Source organism: Alosa alosa, chromosome 7 (genome assembly GCF_017589495.1).
Source record: "Alosa alosa isolate M-15738 ecotype Scorff River chromosome 7, AALO_Geno_1.1, whole genome shotgun sequence".
In the NCBI taxonomy this organism is placed as follows: domain Eukaryota; kingdom Metazoa; phylum Chordata; class Actinopteri; order Clupeiformes; family Clupeidae; genus Alosa; species Alosa alosa.
The window spans coordinates 4,942,633-4,962,613 of NC_063195.1; the positions used below are offsets into that span (position 1 = coordinate 4,942,633).

The 19,981-nt window shown below is 41.0% G+C and overlaps 2 protein-coding genes across 2 annotated transcripts in view; one reads left to right on the forward strand and one right to left on the reverse strand.

The window, feature by feature from the left end:
* Positions 1-6,722: 6,722 nt before the first annotated feature.
* On the reverse strand, positions 6,723-8,253 carry LOC125297695 (zinc finger protein 239-like). The gene is made up of 3 exons (XM_048248146.1): positions 8,013-8,253; positions 7,182-7,745; positions 6,723-7,016 (listed from the first exon to the last, which is right to left on the reverse strand). The coding sequence occupies exons 1-3, from the start codon at positions 8,251-8,253 to the stop codon at positions 6,742-6,744; spliced, it is 1,080 nt and encodes a 359-aa protein (XP_048104103.1). The 3' UTR covers positions 6,723-6,741.
* A 2,973-nt stretch (positions 8,254-11,226) lies between these two features.
* LOC125297696 (zinc finger protein 239-like) overlaps positions 11,227-19,981 on the forward strand; it is an 80,411-nt gene continuing 71,656 nt past the window's right edge. The window contains exons 1-4 of the mRNA XM_048248147.1: positions 11,227-11,266; positions 11,371-11,490; positions 11,733-11,767; positions 11,881-12,383. Coding sequence (XP_048104104.1) covers positions 11,227-11,266; positions 11,371-11,490; positions 11,733-11,767; positions 11,881-12,383 — 698 coding nt within the window. The remainder of the gene's footprint in view (positions 11,267-11,370; positions 11,491-11,732; positions 11,768-11,880; positions 12,384-19,981) is intronic.

The window sequence follows — 19,981 nt, forward strand, 5'->3', positions numbered from 1 at the left end:
CTGTTGATGCAGGCAGCTCACTGCGCCGGGATTAATGTGTGCTTCACCTCACTGTGTGCTGTGTATGTTTCACTAATTCACGGATTGGGATAAATGCAGAGACCAAATTTCCCTAACGGGATCAAAAGAGTATATATACTTATATACTTATACTTAGTAGGTCTGTCAACATAGCATGTATAGACGTTTTCTGTTCAGCTTCAGGCTTTTGTGACTGCGCTGTGTTTTCTGAGTGTGTGGGTAGCTCTTGAGGTTGGAGGATATTTACAACATGTATACAGACACATTTTTCTCTGTGACTATTTGCTGTACACGTGCATGAAGTTGGAGTTTTCAGACTGACAATACCAATGCTTCCATCGCTATGGAAGACGGTTACATCATGGAGTTAGAGGAACTATGAGCAAAGGTTCAAACTAGCAGCTGATCCGATGTGCTATATGGAAATCAGACTGACAATACCATATGCTTCCATCGCTATGGTTACATTGTCATCATTTTTGTGGTACAGTTGACTGTTGATTCCTTATTCCTTTTTCTGCTGTATGTCACATGTTCCTAATACCCATCCCTCTCCTCTGTGCCTCTTTACTAAAAATGATGTGCTTACACAGGTTACCCCTTCTGATACTTTCGTAATCACACATAAAGTCTAACCATAACTAAATCGACTGTGTAGCACTTGAGTATAGATTTTACAGAACATTTTCCATTTTTTGTCAATGTTTAAGTTTGAGCTGAGACCCTTTTCAAACATGACTGCAGCTTCCTTAGCAGCAGGTGTCCACTTTCAGCCTTCCCGCTTCTGTGAGGTCATCCATGTCACCGCAGTATTGGGCTTCTTCGCAAAACTCGGAAGTAGCGAACAGCGGCCATTTTGTTGATATACTACTAGGCAACGCGTTGATCAGCTGAGTTCGCTCGCAGCTGATCAGCTGAGCGTAGTTATGGCTTCCTCTCGTCGGTATCAAGACAAGATAAGCTTGATTGTCATGGACCCATATCTGATAAAACCCATATATTTCAGTAAAGATCCGTCATTATTGCCTGGAGTAACTTATCTGGATATTTTGAACTATCTTGTTCATACAGTATCCGCATACACATCGCAGGAGCTTAAGGCATTCAAGTCGCTTGAGTCTTATAACTATTTCATCTCTGGAAAGGTCGGCGACCTTATTACATTTTTGTTCAACCAACGACGACATTGTCAAACTTTGTCGTGATCGCAGAGGTACGTATGCTAATGTTTGTTTCAGGACCACAATCCAGCCTCCCCTCACCCCCCAGTCCAACCACACCACCCACAGAGGGGGCCACTACAGACATGGTGGAGGAGGTCATTGTGGAGGACCAGGTCATCTGACTATTCAAATAAACACACAGTCATTGCATTTCACTTCATAAAATCATAACATAATAACTATAATAACAGTAATGGTAATAATAATACAAACTAAAATACAAACACTACACATATACTGACAACTATATGCTCTTGCATTTCAGTACTGCTTCCACTTACCTCCATAGACCATTGGTGACTGTATCCTCGAAGAAGGGCTACACTATGTTGCTGGCTGGCTGGTCAGGACCCTGCAGCAGGAACAAACCATCCAGGACTGCCATCACTGTGAGGTACTGCTGCTGGGGACCACGTGGCATGACCAGAGGAGCCCCCGTTTCTGGAAGCGGAACGCTTCACTCCCAATGCCTTCCACAAGGTTCTTAAATACGGTGAGGGTTCTTGAAGAGGCGTTTGGCAGAAACATTAAGACCTTCTGGTCAAGGAGTGGGGTACGCCAGAATCTGGAGAAGACGCTGGAGGAGACAGAGGCCTTCAATGAATTCTTCGTGGAACATCCGGAGCATGCCAGCTTGATAGAGGCAGTCTCCATCCGGAAGTTCACCATGTGCAGGCTGGGGGCAGAGTTCTTTGTAACCAACTACACAAAGGTGACAGAGAAAAAATTATCTGCTTTCACAAGTTGAAGTCATTGTTGTTGTTTGTTGTTGTTGTTGTTTGTTGCACATTATCAAAATAAAAAAAAATACAATGATAACTAAACTTGAATGCAGACTTCTTCAAAGTTTGACTATTCTGCAATCGTCAATCGTCTTTCCATGTCTTTTCTTTATCTTTTACATTTTGGCTTTGATGAACTGCTTGTATAGTTGTTGTTTATAGAACTTGGTGCACAATTTACACTTTTAAAAGACACTTTTAAAGATCAACTGTTTCTGCAAGGGTGCTAACCATAGATAACCAACCATCCGACTGAAAAAAGCTATATAATAAAACTGTTCGTTAACACTTGTAAGTTAAAAATATCGAAAACCGATCACCTTTTTAAATGTATATAGTTCAAAATCTTGGAGTCCCCAACGGAGCTTTTAAACGTAAAAGTCAAAACTGTTTTAGTTAGAGTGAGCTGTAGATAATGTTATATAGGAACGTCACATATTACCTACCGTCACGTATGTCCAACCTCTTACGTGTATGTGTCACTTAATATTCATTTCTATACAAACCAATACGGCGGATTCCTAAAGAAATGCAAGCACCCACACCATACGTATATCTAAATTATCTATGTACCAAAAATTACATTTTATCGTGACTAGAAGAGCTGTAAACAGTGTTGTAAGACTGCGTGTACAAATCCGCTTGGAGCTCCAGTAGAATATTGAATTGCTGACGAGAATTCTCGGGCTAACTGTTGATGTGCTGTGAGAAAGGTTGGGAATAAGCACCCACCAGCCTAGAGTTCTCAACGGGCCTAAAAATTACAACCCGACCCGACCCGGCCCGGCCCGTGGCTTTTAAAGCCCGGACCCGATGTAACCCGACACATCAACATGAATTATCTGCCCGAACCCAGCCCACGGCCCGACGTAAAACATATAGCTTAGGCTACGTTTTGACTGTTAAACCCTGACTTTATTTAGGTGAAGATTCAACATATTAGCGTGACAATTTACTTAAAACTGTGATTTTCTCCTCTTCTGGCGTATCGTGAAGGAAGAACCATGCCAACTTTGGATGCGGTTATCTTAGCGATACTTTTTGCAATAGGCCTACCCCTGATATACATATCGTTGGAAAGCTTAGTTTATGGCCGTTCATGTGAGCACAATAACTTAATTTTGTAAATTTTACCAAAGCGACTGGTTTCGCCTTGCAGGGTCACATATTTCATCAGCACCTTGCATTTTGAGCATTGCACATAACCTGTAGAATTTCCATCAGAATCCAGCACCACTCCAAACACTTTCCAGACCTCTGATTTCCCCACTCCTGTAGTAGCGACGGTGAATTCACCTGCGGCAAGTTTACTTTTCACCAACTCCATCTTCTTCTCCAGGCTAAAGGCACAACTCCATCTTCTTCTCCAGGCTAAAGGCTGCACACAACTCCATCTTCTTCTCCAGGCTAAAGGCTGCACACAACTCCATCTTCTTCTCCAGGCTAAAGGCACAACTCCATCTTCTTCTCCAGGCTAAAGGCTGCACACAACTCCATCTTCTTCTCCAGGCTAAAGGCGTGCACACAACTCCATCTTCTTCTCCAGGCTAAAGGCTGCACACAACTCCATCTTCTTCTCCAGGCTAAAGGCGTGCACACAACTCCATCTTCTTCTCCAGGCTAAAGGCACAACTCCATCTTCTTCTCCAGGCTAAAGGCACAACTCCATCTTCTTCTCCAGGCTAAAGGCTGTACACAACTCCATCTTCTTCTCCAGGCTAAAGCATGTGCACTAACTCCATCTTCTTCTCCAGGCTAAAGGCACAACTCCATCTTCTTCTCCAGGCTAAAGGCGTGCACACAACTCCATCTTCTTCTCCAGGCTAAAGGCGTGCACACAACTCCATCATCTTCTCCAGGCTAAAGGCACAACTCCATCTTCTTCTCCAGGCTAAAGGCACAACTCCATCTTCTTCTCCAGGCTAAAGGCGTGCACGCAGCGTCTGCCCCCGCCCCTCTCCATGATGCACGTTGCACGCAGCAGCAGGCTTTCTTTACGGTAAACAGCTGCGAAGATTAATATTTTTTTTTTCACTGAGCAGAAAAGATTAAGCCCGAGGTCCGACCCGACCCGAGTCATTTGCTTATATTTTCGACCCGAACCTGCGGGTCCCGTCGGGTTTGTCGGGCCGACCTGACCCGTTGAGAACTCTAAGCCCAGCACTAAACTCCGAAGCGTGATAAACAAAATCGGATATTTCAGGCAGTAAAAGCACCGGTAAGAACCAAACTAGATTTTGGTACAAATCTACACACCTATGGCTACTGAAAAATGTAAGGTTCATTTAGCAAATGTTATTTTGAAGTGTTAAAAAAAGACAGACGTAAGGTGCGTCAGCCGTAAAGTGGTCCAACACGCGTGACGTCATTTGATTTTTACAAAAGCCGTATTTCATAATAATCATCTGAGTTTAAAAATACTGACTGTGCCGTTTGTGCGGGTTCTCCATTCTGTTTTAATACACGATTGCATTTCTTTTACAAAAAAATTCTATCCAAAGAAATGTAGGAATTTGTGGTGCAGCTCCATAGGTCCCGTTTCATTATGGACTCGCCCGCTAGCGCCCCTAGATGCAGTACCACACCGGAAGAGTTCAGAGAGTGAAAGTTCTCCCCTTACTAGACATTCTCTGCTTTAGGTCTCTATCAGGAGTTAGGCTTGGTAGCATAGTTTAATGGTTAAATCCTAGCGACCAGCTGTGTTGACCTTTTAAATGTAGTGTTTTATATCTTGTATTTAGTATGTGTTGTGTGGATTACCTGTGCTTTTTTGCCCTGTCTCTGCCACTCTGGGGAAGAGGAGTTGGGGGAAGAAGACAAACCCACTGCTTGACTGTACACTGTATGTCATCTTACAGAATAAAAGGCTGCAAATTCACCATCATGTCACGTCAGTCACTCAAAAAGCAGCAAATCACATCGCAGAGCGCATTCCAACGGTCACAGTGGCAGAATTATACTTGCTCCAGTTAGTATTACTGTGCTGAAAAGTAAACAGAGAAGCACACTCCAATGGGGATACCTAGAAGTGTAGTAGCCTTGGTAATATCAGTCCGCCACTGCGTTGCTTATATGCCTACTACCAACTTCAGGGAACAAAGTATAACTATTGCAACGCGATGCAAGGGTAGTTTTTATTTCTAACATTATTCTATTAACATAGATATTTACATCGATTGTTGGAATTGCTTCGGGTGTACTTTGTTGGAGTGGGTAAGACTGTTTTTAGTGGCAGGTTAACACATACTGATGACTTGCGCTAGCCTAGCACCTGCAAACTCTGCAATTAGAAGGACTGGGTGAAACGTGTTGAAAACGGTCTCCACTGATAAATATCACACTTGCTAACTTGGAAATGATATGTCCAAAATCCTGAACCACCCCTTTAAATGCAAAGCAAGAAACATGTTTGGAGTGGAGTGTGTGGAGACCGATGTTGTAAAATTCTAAAAAATAGATTAAGAAAGCCACTCCTATGGAAGTGCTATATGCTATAATGTATATATAATGCTATAATGATGCCGACCCGAAAAAAGTGGCCAAATGCAGCCAAAAATGTTGTCCATGTTAATCAGAAGCCCAGCCAAAACCTCACATTCCTCCTTGGGATCAGGGTTAGTTGGATTCTGGACACGTTAATTGTGATCAAATGTCTTGTTCCCAACTTTTTCCCAACTATGTGATGCCTCTAGAGCCATATACAAGGACTTTTCCTTGAAATAGCACTTGTCTAAAATAAACATTTGTAATATATAAAATATTTCTGTTGATTCAAAAGTATATCACAACATTAGATGATAATATATATGATTTTGGATTTATAATACATTTTCTTTGCCACAAAACTATTAAACATGAAATTAACACAGAAAGGGGGGTTATACACAAGACATGTTCCAAAACATAACGCATCAAGGAAAAAGGGTTTTGTGCTTCTTATTCACGTCTTTCATATAATTCCTCAAGTATTGGAACTTCATTCAAAAGTGAAAATCAGACAGTTGATCAGATGTGTTCTAAAGAATGTTCAGTGTGTGTTGCAAACTGTTTGTTTCTCAGCAAAAGCCACGATGAAACGGTGACAAAAATATATAAGCTAGAGTGATGTCGTGGGGAGTTTATTTTTTTGGCAAGTAGCCGTGTAAAAAGAGGATAATGTATAGAACACTGGTCACTATCAAGGGAAATTGATCCCTTCATGGCGGAACTTACAAGGCAGAACTACATGAGAATGAAACCATAATGAATTTGAGACTATGCACATTATCAAATGGTGGGAAATGTTCCTCTCCACCTCACATGATGAGCACACATGAAGAAAATACAACTCGCATCATTTGAAAATATTTGTTTGTTCCAAACACCAGCTTTTATTTTCAGCACTTATCTCACACACAGGAACAAACTCGTAACCAGATAGGAAGTCACCATCAAACATTTTACTATTAGCATGCAGGTCAAGACAGAACAGAAACATGAACGTGTAGTAAACTGCTTTGGGCTTCCCCCACTATGGCTCCTTGTGTCTTTGTCTTTGGTATGTACAGTATGGTACGCTATGTTTTAGTTTCTCTTGAAAATCTTATCACCGGTAGCAAAGTAATAAACTCCCACTTTCCCCTGACCCTCCTAGGAATGCATACGTATGATACAGAAATGCGCAATTTGACACGTGGGCACAAAAGCGTTAGCCCTGAGAACACTGGTGTTCATTTTTACCTTACATGGATCATTTTATGACGGCTGAAAGAACACTTGTGTTTGAAACTCTTCCCACATGTGGAGCATATGTACGGCTTTTCCCCAGTATGGATCCTCTGGTGTTTCTTGAGATGACCCAACTGAGTAAAAGTCTTTCCACACTCTGAACAGTGATATGGCTTTTCTGCAGTGTGTGTTCTCTGATGGATAGTGACCTCAATGCTGCTTCTGAAACTCTTACCACACGTAGAACAAGCGTATGGCTTTTCCCCAGTATGGATCCTCTGGTGTATCTTGAGATAGCGCACCTGAGCAAAAGTCTTTCCACACTCTGAACACTTATAACGCTCTTCAGTATGAACAGTCTGGTGTGCCTTGAAGTTACTCAAGTGAGCAAAAGTCTTTCCACACTCTGAACACCGATATGGCCTTTCTCCAGAGTGATATCTCTGATGGATAGTGAGCTCTCTTTTGGTGCTGAAACTCTTCCCACATGCACTGCACTGATATGGCTTTTCCCCAGTATGGATTTTCTGGTGTCCCTTGAGATGACCCAACTGAGTAAAAGTCTTTCCACAATCTGAACACTGATATGGCTTTTCTCCCGTATGGATTTTCTGGTGTCTCTTGAGATTAGACACCTGAGTAAAAGTCTTTCCGCACTCTGAACATAGATATGGCTTTTCTCCAGTATGTGTTCTCTTATGGATAGTGACCTCAATGCTGCTTCTGAAACTCTTCCCACATGTAGAACACGGGTATGGTTTTTCCCCAGTATGGATTTTCTGGTGTCCCTTGAGATGACCCAACTGAGTAAAAGTCTTTCCACAATCTGAACACTGATATGGCTTTTCTCCCGTATGGATTTTCTGGTGTCTCTTGAGATTACACACCTGAGTGAAAGTCTTTCCACACTCGGTACAATAATATGACTTTCCTCTGGAATGTGTTCTCTTATTTGGGTTGATATCTGAATCAGCAACGGTACTCTTCCCAGCTGTGATCATTTGGACAGTTCCTGTAATATAAGAAAATTGTTTAACATATTGTCTTACTTTTTCCCACTACAGCAATATATATGTTTTCTCACTTTGTGATTTAAGGTAGAGATGTTATGCCAGTGTCAACACATGCGTAAATACAAGGCAAGGACAGGAGACAGCATGTCTAATAGAAAGCAAATCATGTAAATTAATGTAAATATCCCCATGAAATCTAATATAAATAATGCTAAAAACTCATCACCCATCCAGGTTTTACTAATATACACTTTTGAGTCTCTTACTTGTAGGTGAGGAGTCATCATGGTCATCATGTTCTCCAGATTCAGAATTGTGTTCCTCTTTAATTTCCACTGGTGTGAACTCCTCTTCTCTACAGGTTGATGATGTTTGTATCTCAATCTTAAAGTCATGTTCCTGTACAGTCTTATCTCCCAATTTACTGGCCAAAATATATTCACGGAGGAAATCATCAAACTCATCTGTTTTGATCTCCATCTTCACTGGTATTAGTAGTTCTGTCATTTCAGACTTAAGTTCTGCTGTGCTAAGGAAATCCTCTCAAACTTCAGTATAGTTGTCCTGTTGATAATATACACCTACACACTCTACTTCCACAGCACCCTGTCACAACCACCCTCTGCTATAGGACCTTTATCTGACCTGTTGCCATCCTGGAGTCCTTTTTACCCAATCAGCTGCAAGAATACAGCATTTGCAATGCAAATGATAAGGACAAAGGATTATGGGTAAGACATGACCATGTGAATGCAATATGTAAATGTATAATGGTAGGTGGGCGTGGTCATGGGTCAATCATGGGTCCACTAAGGAGGGAATGTGAGAGTGGGGTGGAGGTGTGAACTGGTTGGTGATGGGGGTAGGAGACTGCAGGGGGGGTGGAGGTGTGAACTGGTTGGTGATGGGGGTAGGAGACTGCAGGGGGTGTGGGCTGCAATTGTGTAAACTGAGCATGTCACAACAAAAGAAAGATTGTATTTGTGGTATAGCTTGGATGTTATTCCGCCACAGAAGCTGCGGTTGGTAAAACCTACATGACTACAGTACACCAATACAACTTAAATTTTAAAACACCAATGGACTTTTTGCATGAAAGCCTCTCAATGCAAGGCAAGGCAGGGCAAATGTGTTCATATAGCACATTTTATACCGCAAGGCAACCCAATGTGCTTCACAAAAAACTAAAAGAACATTGAAATAAAATAGATAAAACATTCACATGATATATAGAAATACAATAAATATTTAGAAAACAGTTTAGTTTTGAGATTTGATTTGAAACTGGTAGTAAAGACTAAAGACAGCCTCATTTGAAACTGGTAGTAAAGACTAAAGACAGCCTCATATTTTCTTCTAACTTTCTAATGAGGAGACACAACACTCAAAAAGTCCTCCATAGAAATGCATAGGGCTAGTTTGTAACGGCCGTTGTCTACACATATCACACCCCTTCCTCGGCAAGACGTCGACATGTGAATACATTGAGCCAATTATGTGGTGTGATGTGAATACATTGAGCCAATCATATGGTGTGTTGTGAAGACATCGTGCCAATCATGTGTTGTGAACTCACAGCTGGAGCAAGATTGGTGTCATGAAGCCTTGCTCACGCGCATTTCTGCCGAAGAGGATGCCCGATGAGTGCCCAAAAAGCGTTGCAATATGGCCGGCGAGTGATAGCAGATATCTATTCTGTGATAGTGTGATTGTAAGGGTCTAACAGTGTTATATTGGTGAAACATGTCAGGCAGATAGCCGGGCCCTGACCCGGATTAAGGCTTATGGTACATTACACAAGCATCTTTTTTCTGACAAAAGAAGTTGTGCGGACTTTCTTTGAAAAAAAATCTGCCACTGTTTTTGTTCCAAAAAGCAGCTGGAAGCGTCTTTTTGCGATACACCCATCCAGGTTTTACTAATATACACTTTTGAGTCTCTTACTTGTAGGTGAGGAGTCATCATGGTCATCATATTCTTCAGATTCAGAATTGTGTTCCTCTTTAATTTCCACTGGTGTGAACTCCTCTTCTCTACAGGTTGATGATGTTTGTATCTCAATCTTAAAGTCATGTTCCTGTACAGTCGTATCTCCCAATTTACTGGCCAAAATATATTCACGGAGGAAATCATCAAACTCATCTGTTTTGATCTCCATCTTCACTGGTATTAGTAGTTCTGTCATTTCAGACTTAAGTTCTGCTGTGCTAAGGAAATCCTCTCAAACTTCAGTATAGTTGTATAGCCACTGTTTTTGTTCCAAAAAGCAGCTGGAAGCGTCTTTTTGCGATAGGCAAAGTGACTAACATTACATGTGGATACAAAATGTCGCGGAAGAGAAAATTGGTCTTGGCTATTGCTTTTGGTATGTTTTGGTTATGTTAAAGTTGTGAAGTCGCATCAGTCTATACCCTATGCTCAGACATTAAAACAACGAGTCTCTCAAGTTATGGGACATCCAATTTTTAACTTGTTCAAGACATTGATAATGAGATTCCAGAGGACTAGATTCCTCAGGGGGTGGAGGCAGGTAAATCTGAGGGTCATCCGCATAGGTATGGTATGAAAAGCAGGATATTCTTTATAATTTGGCCAGGTGAAAGATTGTAAAGATTAAACAGTAGTGGCCCCAGGATGGAACCCTGGGGGATACCACAAGACAGGGGAGCTGGTGCAGAGGTACAGCTGTCAATAGACACATAGAAGCACCTGTCTTCTAGATATGACCTAAGCCTTCTAATAACTATGTCTTTATGCTACCAGGTAAAACAACTGTGTACTTTGTTACACCCTACAGTGCGTTTGATGCAATAGACATCATTCTATATATGCAAATCACAGAATGTAAACAGGAAATTGCTGGAGTTCTTTTGTCCCTTTTCGGAGGTGTAGGCTATTGGAACCAGCCACTTTGAGAAACCTATGCTAAGCTAGACTAGCCGTGGGTGTGTTAGACCGAGTAACTACATGCACGGAGATGAGAAGGGTATGTATCAACTTAGCTAACTCTGGGGAACTCTGGGGTTAATAAGCTAAAGTTCCAAAACGTTGGTGTGTTCCTTTAAGGCCACACTTATTTGTATGTAGAAGTCCCCATCACCGATCAGTTCACACCTCCATCCCCTACCTTCCTTTGTAGACTTTGTGCAGGATGATTAATGGCCACGTCCACCTGGAGACCATCAGACTTTTAAAGCGGACACGCATAATGAAAGTCCTTACCCATGATCCTTTGTCATCATCATTTGCATTCCACGTGCTACATGCATGCAGCTGATTGGTTAAGCTTGAATCCAGGACACCAATCGGTCCGAAGGAAGAAGTTTTATAACAGAGAGTGGTGATTTTTGCATCTTCAGTGGGACACCGTGGAAGTAGAGTCTGTATGTGTGAGTTACCAAGAGGACAACTGTACTGTTTTTCAGTGCAGCAGAACATATGTCTGAAAACCTTGGGTTGACAGAACCATTTGTGTCAGTGATGGAGATCAAAGAAGAAACAATTGACGCAGTTTGTGCAGGTAAGAAATTGGAAGATACGGCTGGATTGGAACATGCAAAGCAGAAGTGTTCTTACCCAGGGAAATGAAAGAGGAAAATGATCATGATGACTCATCTCCTACAGAAGCGTTCTTACCCAGGGAAATTAAAGAGGAAAATGATCATGATGACTCATCTCCTACAGAAGCGTTCTTACCCAGGGAAATTAAAGAGGAAAATGACCATGATGACTCATCTCCTACAAGTAAGATGCTTTGTTTGGTTTAAGAAAAGGGGGTGTATGAGTTATTGATATTGTTTATATTTGATTTAATTTTATAGTTCAATCACTGCATTTGCCTGCCATTTGTAGTGTTGTGTGTCCTGACTTAATGTATCGTGCCTCAGTTTACACTTCACCTCTAGTCAGATACTTATCACTAGATATAAAATAACATTTTCAAAAGAACGAGAGAGACTATCTATAATCATGTTTTTAAATTACAGGAGATGTTAGGATCAATGTCAAAGGATCCCTGATGGCAAGAGATTAAATAGTGGCTCAGATCTCAACCCGTATCAGACAACACATAGACAAAATCCACATCAGTGTTTTCAGTGTGGAAAGGCCTTTGGCAGTGACTCTCTTCTTAAGACACACCAGATGATCCACACTGGGGTAAAGCCACATCATTGTTCAGTGTGTGGAACAACTTTTACTAAGTTGTGTAATCTAAAGACACACCAGAAGATCCATACTGGGGAAAAGCCATATAAGTGTTCAGATTGTGGGCATGCTTTTACTCAATTGGGGCATCTGAAGACACACCAGATGATCCATACTGGGGAAAAGCCATATCTGTGTACTACATGTGGGAAGAGTTTTGCTCATTTGTGTATTCTGAAGACACACCAGAAGATCCACACTGGGGAAAAGCCATATCAGTGTTCTACATGTGGGAAGAGTTTCAGAACCAACAGAGAACTCACTATTCACAAGAGAACTCATTCTGGAGAAAAGCAATATGAGTGTTCAGATTGTGGACATGCTTTTACTCAATCAGGGCATCTGAAGACACACCAGATGATCCATACTGGGGAAAAGCCATATCATTGTTCAGAGTGTGGAACGACTTTTACTGATGGGAGTAATTTAAAGAAACACCAGAAGATCCATACTGGGGAAAAGCCAAATCTGTGTACTAAACCGACAAGACAATAATGAGGAACAGGTGTGAGCAGAAATGGATGGAAACTAACAAGACAGGAAGTGCAGACCATATAAGGAAAACAGGGTGGAGGCAGTCACATGACAGCAGAAAGGTAAACAGAGCACATGGGGAACAGCAAAAGCAAACAAACGCAGGTCAAACACAAAATGGCCATCCCTGCAGGATCCAGACAAGATGATCCATATCGGGGAGCTGTATAGGTCAGGAAAGACCTAATGTGGGTCATCTGAAGAGCCACCAGAAGATATACTGGGGAAAAGCCAGATGAGTGTTGGAAGTCTTTCAGGGAACGGAGTTGTCTCAGGCCCCGTTTACACAAAGGGAAGACGCAGATATTTCGCTATGGTTGGGCCTCTCATTTACACGAAAACCCTGTTTTTATCACAGAAAACGATTATTTCTAAAAACTCTGACCAGTGGAGATTTCTGATAATGTCAGTTATGTGCTGCCGTGTGAACAGGGAAAACAGGGAAAAACAGGGTTTTAGGTTCTCAAACGTCACATTACACGCCAGAAAATGCTTAACGTCATGTGAGCGCTTGTTTTGAAAGGAACAGGATGTTGCTTGTGTTATTCGTTGTCAATTCTGAAGATTCTGATTGGATTGTATGGCTTTATCCTTCTCTCTACACTACCGCCCATAGGTTTGGCATAGCTTGGGGGGGGGGGTATTCGTTTCTCAAAATACCCGACATCCATACTGGGGATAATAGCCATATCAATGTTCTATGTGGAAGGGCTTTTACTAGTGTGAGTAATCTCAAAAGACACCAGATGGTCCATACTGTAGATAAACCATAAAAGTCTTTAGCCAAAAGTCACCCAGAGAGGGGAAAAAGCTTCATTTGTTTAGAACACTCTAATGCTGTTTTTTATGCAGTTAAAATAAACTGCTTATTTCGGAATACAAATAAAGTGTTTTTTTTAATCACGTGAATTGTCCTTTTAGATTATTTAGTGAGTTTAATGTAGACTCTATTCTACAACCCCAAAACATAAAAAGTTGGGACATGTAAAATGTGAATAAAGCTTTTTAAATCAAGTTAATTGGGTTTTTAGCTTATTTTGTGCTCTTAATGTAGGGTGTATTTTTACTATATGACAGTGTAAAGATTCCCACTGAGCAAGACCCTCCACTATCATCCACATCCGTGATAGGAAAGGAAAATCTAATTTTTGCATCCATACTCCCATACAAAATATATTTTTTTCATTTCCATATAGTTTATTTCTGGGGTATTTATAAATCTTTTATAGGTATTTTGGACTAGCCAATGTGTTCAGGCCTATTTTTAAATAACAAATGACTACCTACACATAGGCAGTAAAGCCACTACCACTATCACTGGCAGGAAATAGTGCACTCTTCTGCCTCAACCTTAGGCAGGAAAACCCTCTACCTCCATCACAGGTAGGAAAACTGTGTACACAACCACTACCTCTCTAATGGGTAGGACAGGCCTTCCCTATTTTACCTACTTAAAAAGTGTAAAATCAGGGACTCACCACCAAGTTGTCTGTGACTACCAAATCCGGTCATTACCATATCCGAGACACAGGAGGATTTCCTCTGGCCAGGCTGGGTGCCGCAGAGCAGTATTTGTTGCGTATGACAGCCTTCTCCCAAGATCACAAAGAGATCTCCCTCCAGCCAACATGGTTGGGGTCCTGCGCCATTGGTCCTCCTCACTGTGCCTCAGTGATAGGCAATCCCATTTATGGTTCGTATTTGTCATTTACCACTGTGAGATCGCATTTATGGTGTTAAGGCGTTAAAAGCGTTAATAAAGAGACTCTAAACGAACCAGCTATAAAAATGACAATCGTAATAAAGGATAATGGGAAGAAATCCCATTCACACATCTGATGGTCCTCAGGTGGCACAGGGCAGGCATTAAAAAACTGTGTGTGTGTGTGTGGTGTGTGTGGGTGTTTGTTTTATGCAGCATTCATACCTTCATGTGTAAGTATATTCCTACATGTCTACATTCCAAGTAAGTAAGTCACTGCATTTTAACTTGGTTCCAAAAAGTTGTTCCAAAAATCAGCTGTTATTTTCAAAACTAATTTCATTAGAGAAAAGGAACACACTCAAAACAATAAAAAAAATACAATAAAAAATACATGCAGGTAAAGACAGCACAGAAAAATCCATTAAACTGAACCAATGTTTTTTTTAATACACATATGAGGTACCTAACCAATGTCTAATGGATGCATACCTGCATTTATGAACATTTTTTCTAAATGGAATCTGGAATCACAGCCCCTCCCACCATTCTAATTCTAGAAGCTGTTCAGTGACGATTGTATCATGTGTCTCAGGTGAATAAAAGTCTTTCAAGTCATAAAATTATGGGTTTTCTGGTGCCACTTGAGATGTGCTACCAGAATAAAAGTCATACCACACTCTGAACACTGATGAGACTTTAGAGTATGGACTCTCTGGTGTCTCTTGAGAGTACCCAGTTGAAGGAAGGACTTCCCACATGTAGAACAAATATATGGCTTTTCCCCAGTATGGATCCTCTGGTGTATCTTAAGATAGTCCATCTGAGTAAAAGTCTTTCCACAATCTGGACATTGACATGCCTTTTCTCCTGTATGGATTGTCTTGTGTTTATTGAAATTACCGCAGGTGGTAAAAGTCTTTCCACACTCTGAACACAGATATGGTTTTTCTCCAGTATGTGTTCTCTTATGGATAGTAACCTCTCTGCTGCTTCTGAAACTCTTATCACACTCTGAACACTGATATGGCTTTTCCCCAGTATGGATCCTCTGGTGTCTCTTAAAATGTGTCACCTGAGTAAAAGTCTTTCCACACTCGGTACAATAATATAACTTTCCTTTGGAATGTGTTCTCTTATTTGTGTTGAGATCAGAACCAGCATTGGAACTCTCTCCAGCTGTGATCGTTTGGACAGCTTCTGTAATATATAAAAATAATTAAGACATATAATCTCTCTTTCTTCTTCTACAGCAATGAAGACATTTAATACAAAGAATAAGTACCATTCAGGTTTTAAAATAGGAATATGTGAAGGCACAGATACATGAAGTCAAAAGCAGAAGACAAACAACACATGTCTTGCAATGATGAAACAAATCATGTGCAATGATTTAAGTATTCACATGAAATCTAATATAAAAAAACGAAGAATAAGTCATGAACCACTCAGGTTTTACTAATACAAACGTTTAAGTATCTTACTTGTAGTAGAGGAGTCATCATGATCATCCTTTTCTCCATATATCCAGAATAATGTTCCGCTTTTATTTCCCCTGGTGTGCTTTCTTCTTCTCTGCAGGTTGATGATGTCTGTGTCTCTGTCTTAGAGTTCATGTTCCAATACAGTTCTATCTTCCAATTTACTGGCCAAAATGTGTTCATGGAGGAAATCATCAAATTCTTCTTCTTTGATCTTCTTCACTGGTATTAGTGGTTCCGCCATTTCAGACTGAAGTTCTGCTGTGCTTTCTTCTTCTCTGCAGGATGGTGACACCTGTGTCTCTGTCTTAGAGTTATGTTCCAATACAGTTTTATCTTCCAATTTACTGGCCAAAATATGTTGACAGAGGAAATCATCAAAGTCTTCTGTGATCTCCTTCTTCACTGGTATTAGTGGTTCCACCATTTCAGACTGAAGTTCTGCTGTGCTTTCTTCTTCTCTGCAGGATGGTGATACCTGTGTCTCTGTCTTAGAGTTATGTTCCAATACAGTTTTATCTTCCAATTTATTGGCCAAAATATGTTCACGGAGGAAATCATCAAAGTCTTCTTCTTTGATCTCCTTCACTGGTATTAGTGGTTCCGCCATTTCAGACTGAAGTTCTGCTGTGCCAAAGAAATCCTCTCAAATTGACTTCAGTTTAAAGTAACAAAATCTATGTATCTGACCAACAGTATATTTGTCCTGTTGATAACATAAACCTACACACTGTACTTCCACAGTACCCTATAACAACCACTCTCTGCTATAAGATCTTTAACTGACTTGTTGGCATCCTGGAGTCCATTTTACCCACTCAGCTGCAAGAAAACAGTATATACAAATGATGATATGCAAATGATAATGACAAAGGATTATGGGTAGGACGATTCCATGTGAACACATTATGTAAAAATATGATGGTCCTCAAGTGGGCTTGTCCATCATCCTTCACACATTTCACAAAAGAAAGTATGTGGGGTGGAGGTGTGAACTGATTGGTGATGGATGTAGGAGACTGCAGGTGGGGGTGGAGGTGTGAACTGGTTGGTGATGGGGGTAGGAGACTGCAGGTGTTGGTGGAGGTGTGAACTGGTTGGTGATGGGGGTAGGAGACTGCAGGTGGTGATGAATGAAAATGAATGAAGCAGACACAAACACATGAAGTTCTCAGGAAAGACCCCACAGAAGACAAGAAAAACACACTCAAAACATTACTGGAACCATTACTGGAACCATTACTGGAAAGCAACAAAATCGATAAGCAGTCATACAAGCACCTCATACCAACAGCAAGCATAACACCCCGGCACACTGAAAATTAAAAAACCAGGAGCACCTTCACGCCTGATTGTGGACAGCATCGGGTCTGTAACATACAACCTATCAAAATCTCACACAGAAATAATAAAACCATTATAGGCCAAACGGAACAACATTGCAAAAACTCGAAAGAGCTGGCAAAAGAACGTCAAAATATTAAAGTGGGTAAGGACGAAATATTAATATCACATTACGTCGTCTCCCTCTTCATCAAAACACCAGTAGAAGCAACCCTGAAAATAGTACAGCAACACCTACAAAAGTACAAAAACCTTAAGAAACGCACACATTTGACAGTACAAGACCTCAGTCAATTACTCCACTTCATCGCTACCTCAACTTATTTTCAGTTCCGCACAAAAATATACAGGCAGAAAGAGGGATTCGCTATCAGCCATAATGTGTGGCTTTTTCATGGAACACCTGGAGAAGGAAGCAATAACATCAGCACTGGAGGAGTACAGGCCCACATTATGGAAGCGATACGTGGATGATATTTTGGAAAAGGTAAAGAGAGGACCTACAGAAGAAGTCACAGATCACCTCAATTCCATTGACCACACCGGCAACATAAAGTTCACACATGAAGAAGAGATAGACAAATCCATAGCTTTTTTGGACATAAAAATCCACCACACGATTGAAGGAGACATCAAAATAAAAATCTATAGGAAACCGACGTACACAGATCAATACCTACTTTGGACATCAGAGCATCCAGTTGCACATAAATTATCAGTGGTTAGAACACTACAAGAACGGGCAGCTTTAAAAATGGATCCCAAGGACAGGGCACAGGAGGAGCAACACATACAGAACCCATTGAAAACATGTCAGTATCCACAATGGGCAATACAGAGAGGCGCGCAACAGGTAAACAAATACGAGGAAACACAAACAAAGAAAAGGAAAAACCATAAGGGACACAGAGGAGCTGTGACATGCCGTACAGACCTTGAATTTGCCCTTGGGGCAGCCGTGGCCTACTGGTTAGCTTCAGACTTCTAACCGGAGGGTTGCTGGTATATAATAAGTATATATTAACATTAGAGGGGTCATGGAGCAAATCCAGAGGATCATGAAAAAGCACCAAATTAACACATCGGTAAAACCACACACAAAACTACGATAGCTGCTAGTTCACCCAAAGGACAAAATTGACCAACACAATAAATGCAACGTCATGTATGAAAACCATGTCAATCATGCAATAATGATCCTAACCTACATTGGGGAGACAGGAAGGAGTTTTACCACACGCAAAAAAGAACATAAAAAGGAATGTGAGAAGGAGACAGCTCAGAGACAAACAAGAACAAGGACAAGGCAGCAAGAAAATCTCAAATCAGCCATAACAAGATAACCATATCATGGATTGGGACAATGCCAGAGTCAACCGATCAACAACCGATACCACCACTGGATAAAGGAGGCGATTGAAATCTATTCTTTCTATTGATGAAAGGTTGGTCCCAACTAAAGCTAAAATTGGGATGAAAATGTACATGAAGGACAAGCCTCATAAATGGGGCTACAAACTGTTTGTCTTGTGTGACTCACAAAATGGGTATACGTGTGATTTCAATGTTTACACAGGGAAAGAACCACACAGAACTGGACAGGGATTGAGCTATGATTCTGTGATTGCACTGATGAACCCACTTTATGTTGGCACTGGTTGCAATGTCTACTGTGATAATGTTTACACAAGCCCCACTCTGTTCTAATACCTATTCAAAATTAAGTTTGGGGCTTGTGGCACCATAAGAGAAAACAGAGTGGGGTTTCCGAAAACAGAAGAAAACACTCTCACCAATAAATCTGAGTGTGGCACTCCGCGGTGGATCAGAGATGGACCACTTCTTTTTGTGAGGTGGATGGACACAAGACTGGTCTCTGTCTGTTCCACCATCCACAATGCCTACACCGGAGACATTGTAACCAGACGTCAGAAGCAACAAAATTCTTCATGGGTGATGTGGCAATCACATATACCCACATCGATCAAGGATCACAACAAATTCATGGGTGGAGTGGATCTGTCAGATCAACGACTTCAGTCCTACACAACACGCCGGAAAACATACAGATGGTACAAAACATTATTTTTCCATTTCACTGACATTGCCACAGTCAATTCCTACATGCTCTACAGAGAGCATTGGCAGTCCAGAGGACGGGTCGCAATGTCACACCTCGATTTCAGAAGAAGGTTCACAGAGGATTTGTGTGACGTCCGTCTTGACCGTCATGAACATGGCTGTGTCACCAGTCCAGCAGATCATAAGCTCAGGTTTATTGTTGCATATAGTTACAGGTTCATTGTACTTGATTTTTATAAATATTGCATGTTTGTTACAAATAAATAACATTTGTATTCACTAAATAAAAAATGTCATTTATTTCTGTAAATAACACACCACATATTTCTGTACATTGCTCAGCCCCAGAGTATCCCTCCAACATGGCAATTATATTGCCAGATTCAGGACAGTCTGCCCTACACACACATGCAATGCATGTAGAGCTATGAGCTTGCTGTGGTGAGATACATGTCAAAATATAAGAATTTTTATAATACGGTTTTTATATTTTAATTCTTTAAAAATCAAAATAAAATCAATGCTATAAAATCATGTACTAACAATACATGAAATGATGGCAGATCTCTGCTGAAAAAACAATATATAATATGTGTGTGTGGCACTTACAATGACCAGAATAAATCCTTATGAATAAAGGTAGTGAAAATGCCCTAAAAGGGTTCTAAGGGTTAAGGGACATCCCATTCTTAACTCATAGGGTTTAATATGACTTCGGTCCACCCTTTGCAGCTATAGCGGCTTCAGCTCTTCTGGGAAGGCTTTCCACAAGTTTTAGGAGTGTGTCTATGGGAGTTTTTGACCATTCTTCCAGAAGTGCATTTGTGAGGTCACACACTGATGTTGGATGAGGAGACAGGCTCTCAGTCTCCGCTCTTATATGTTT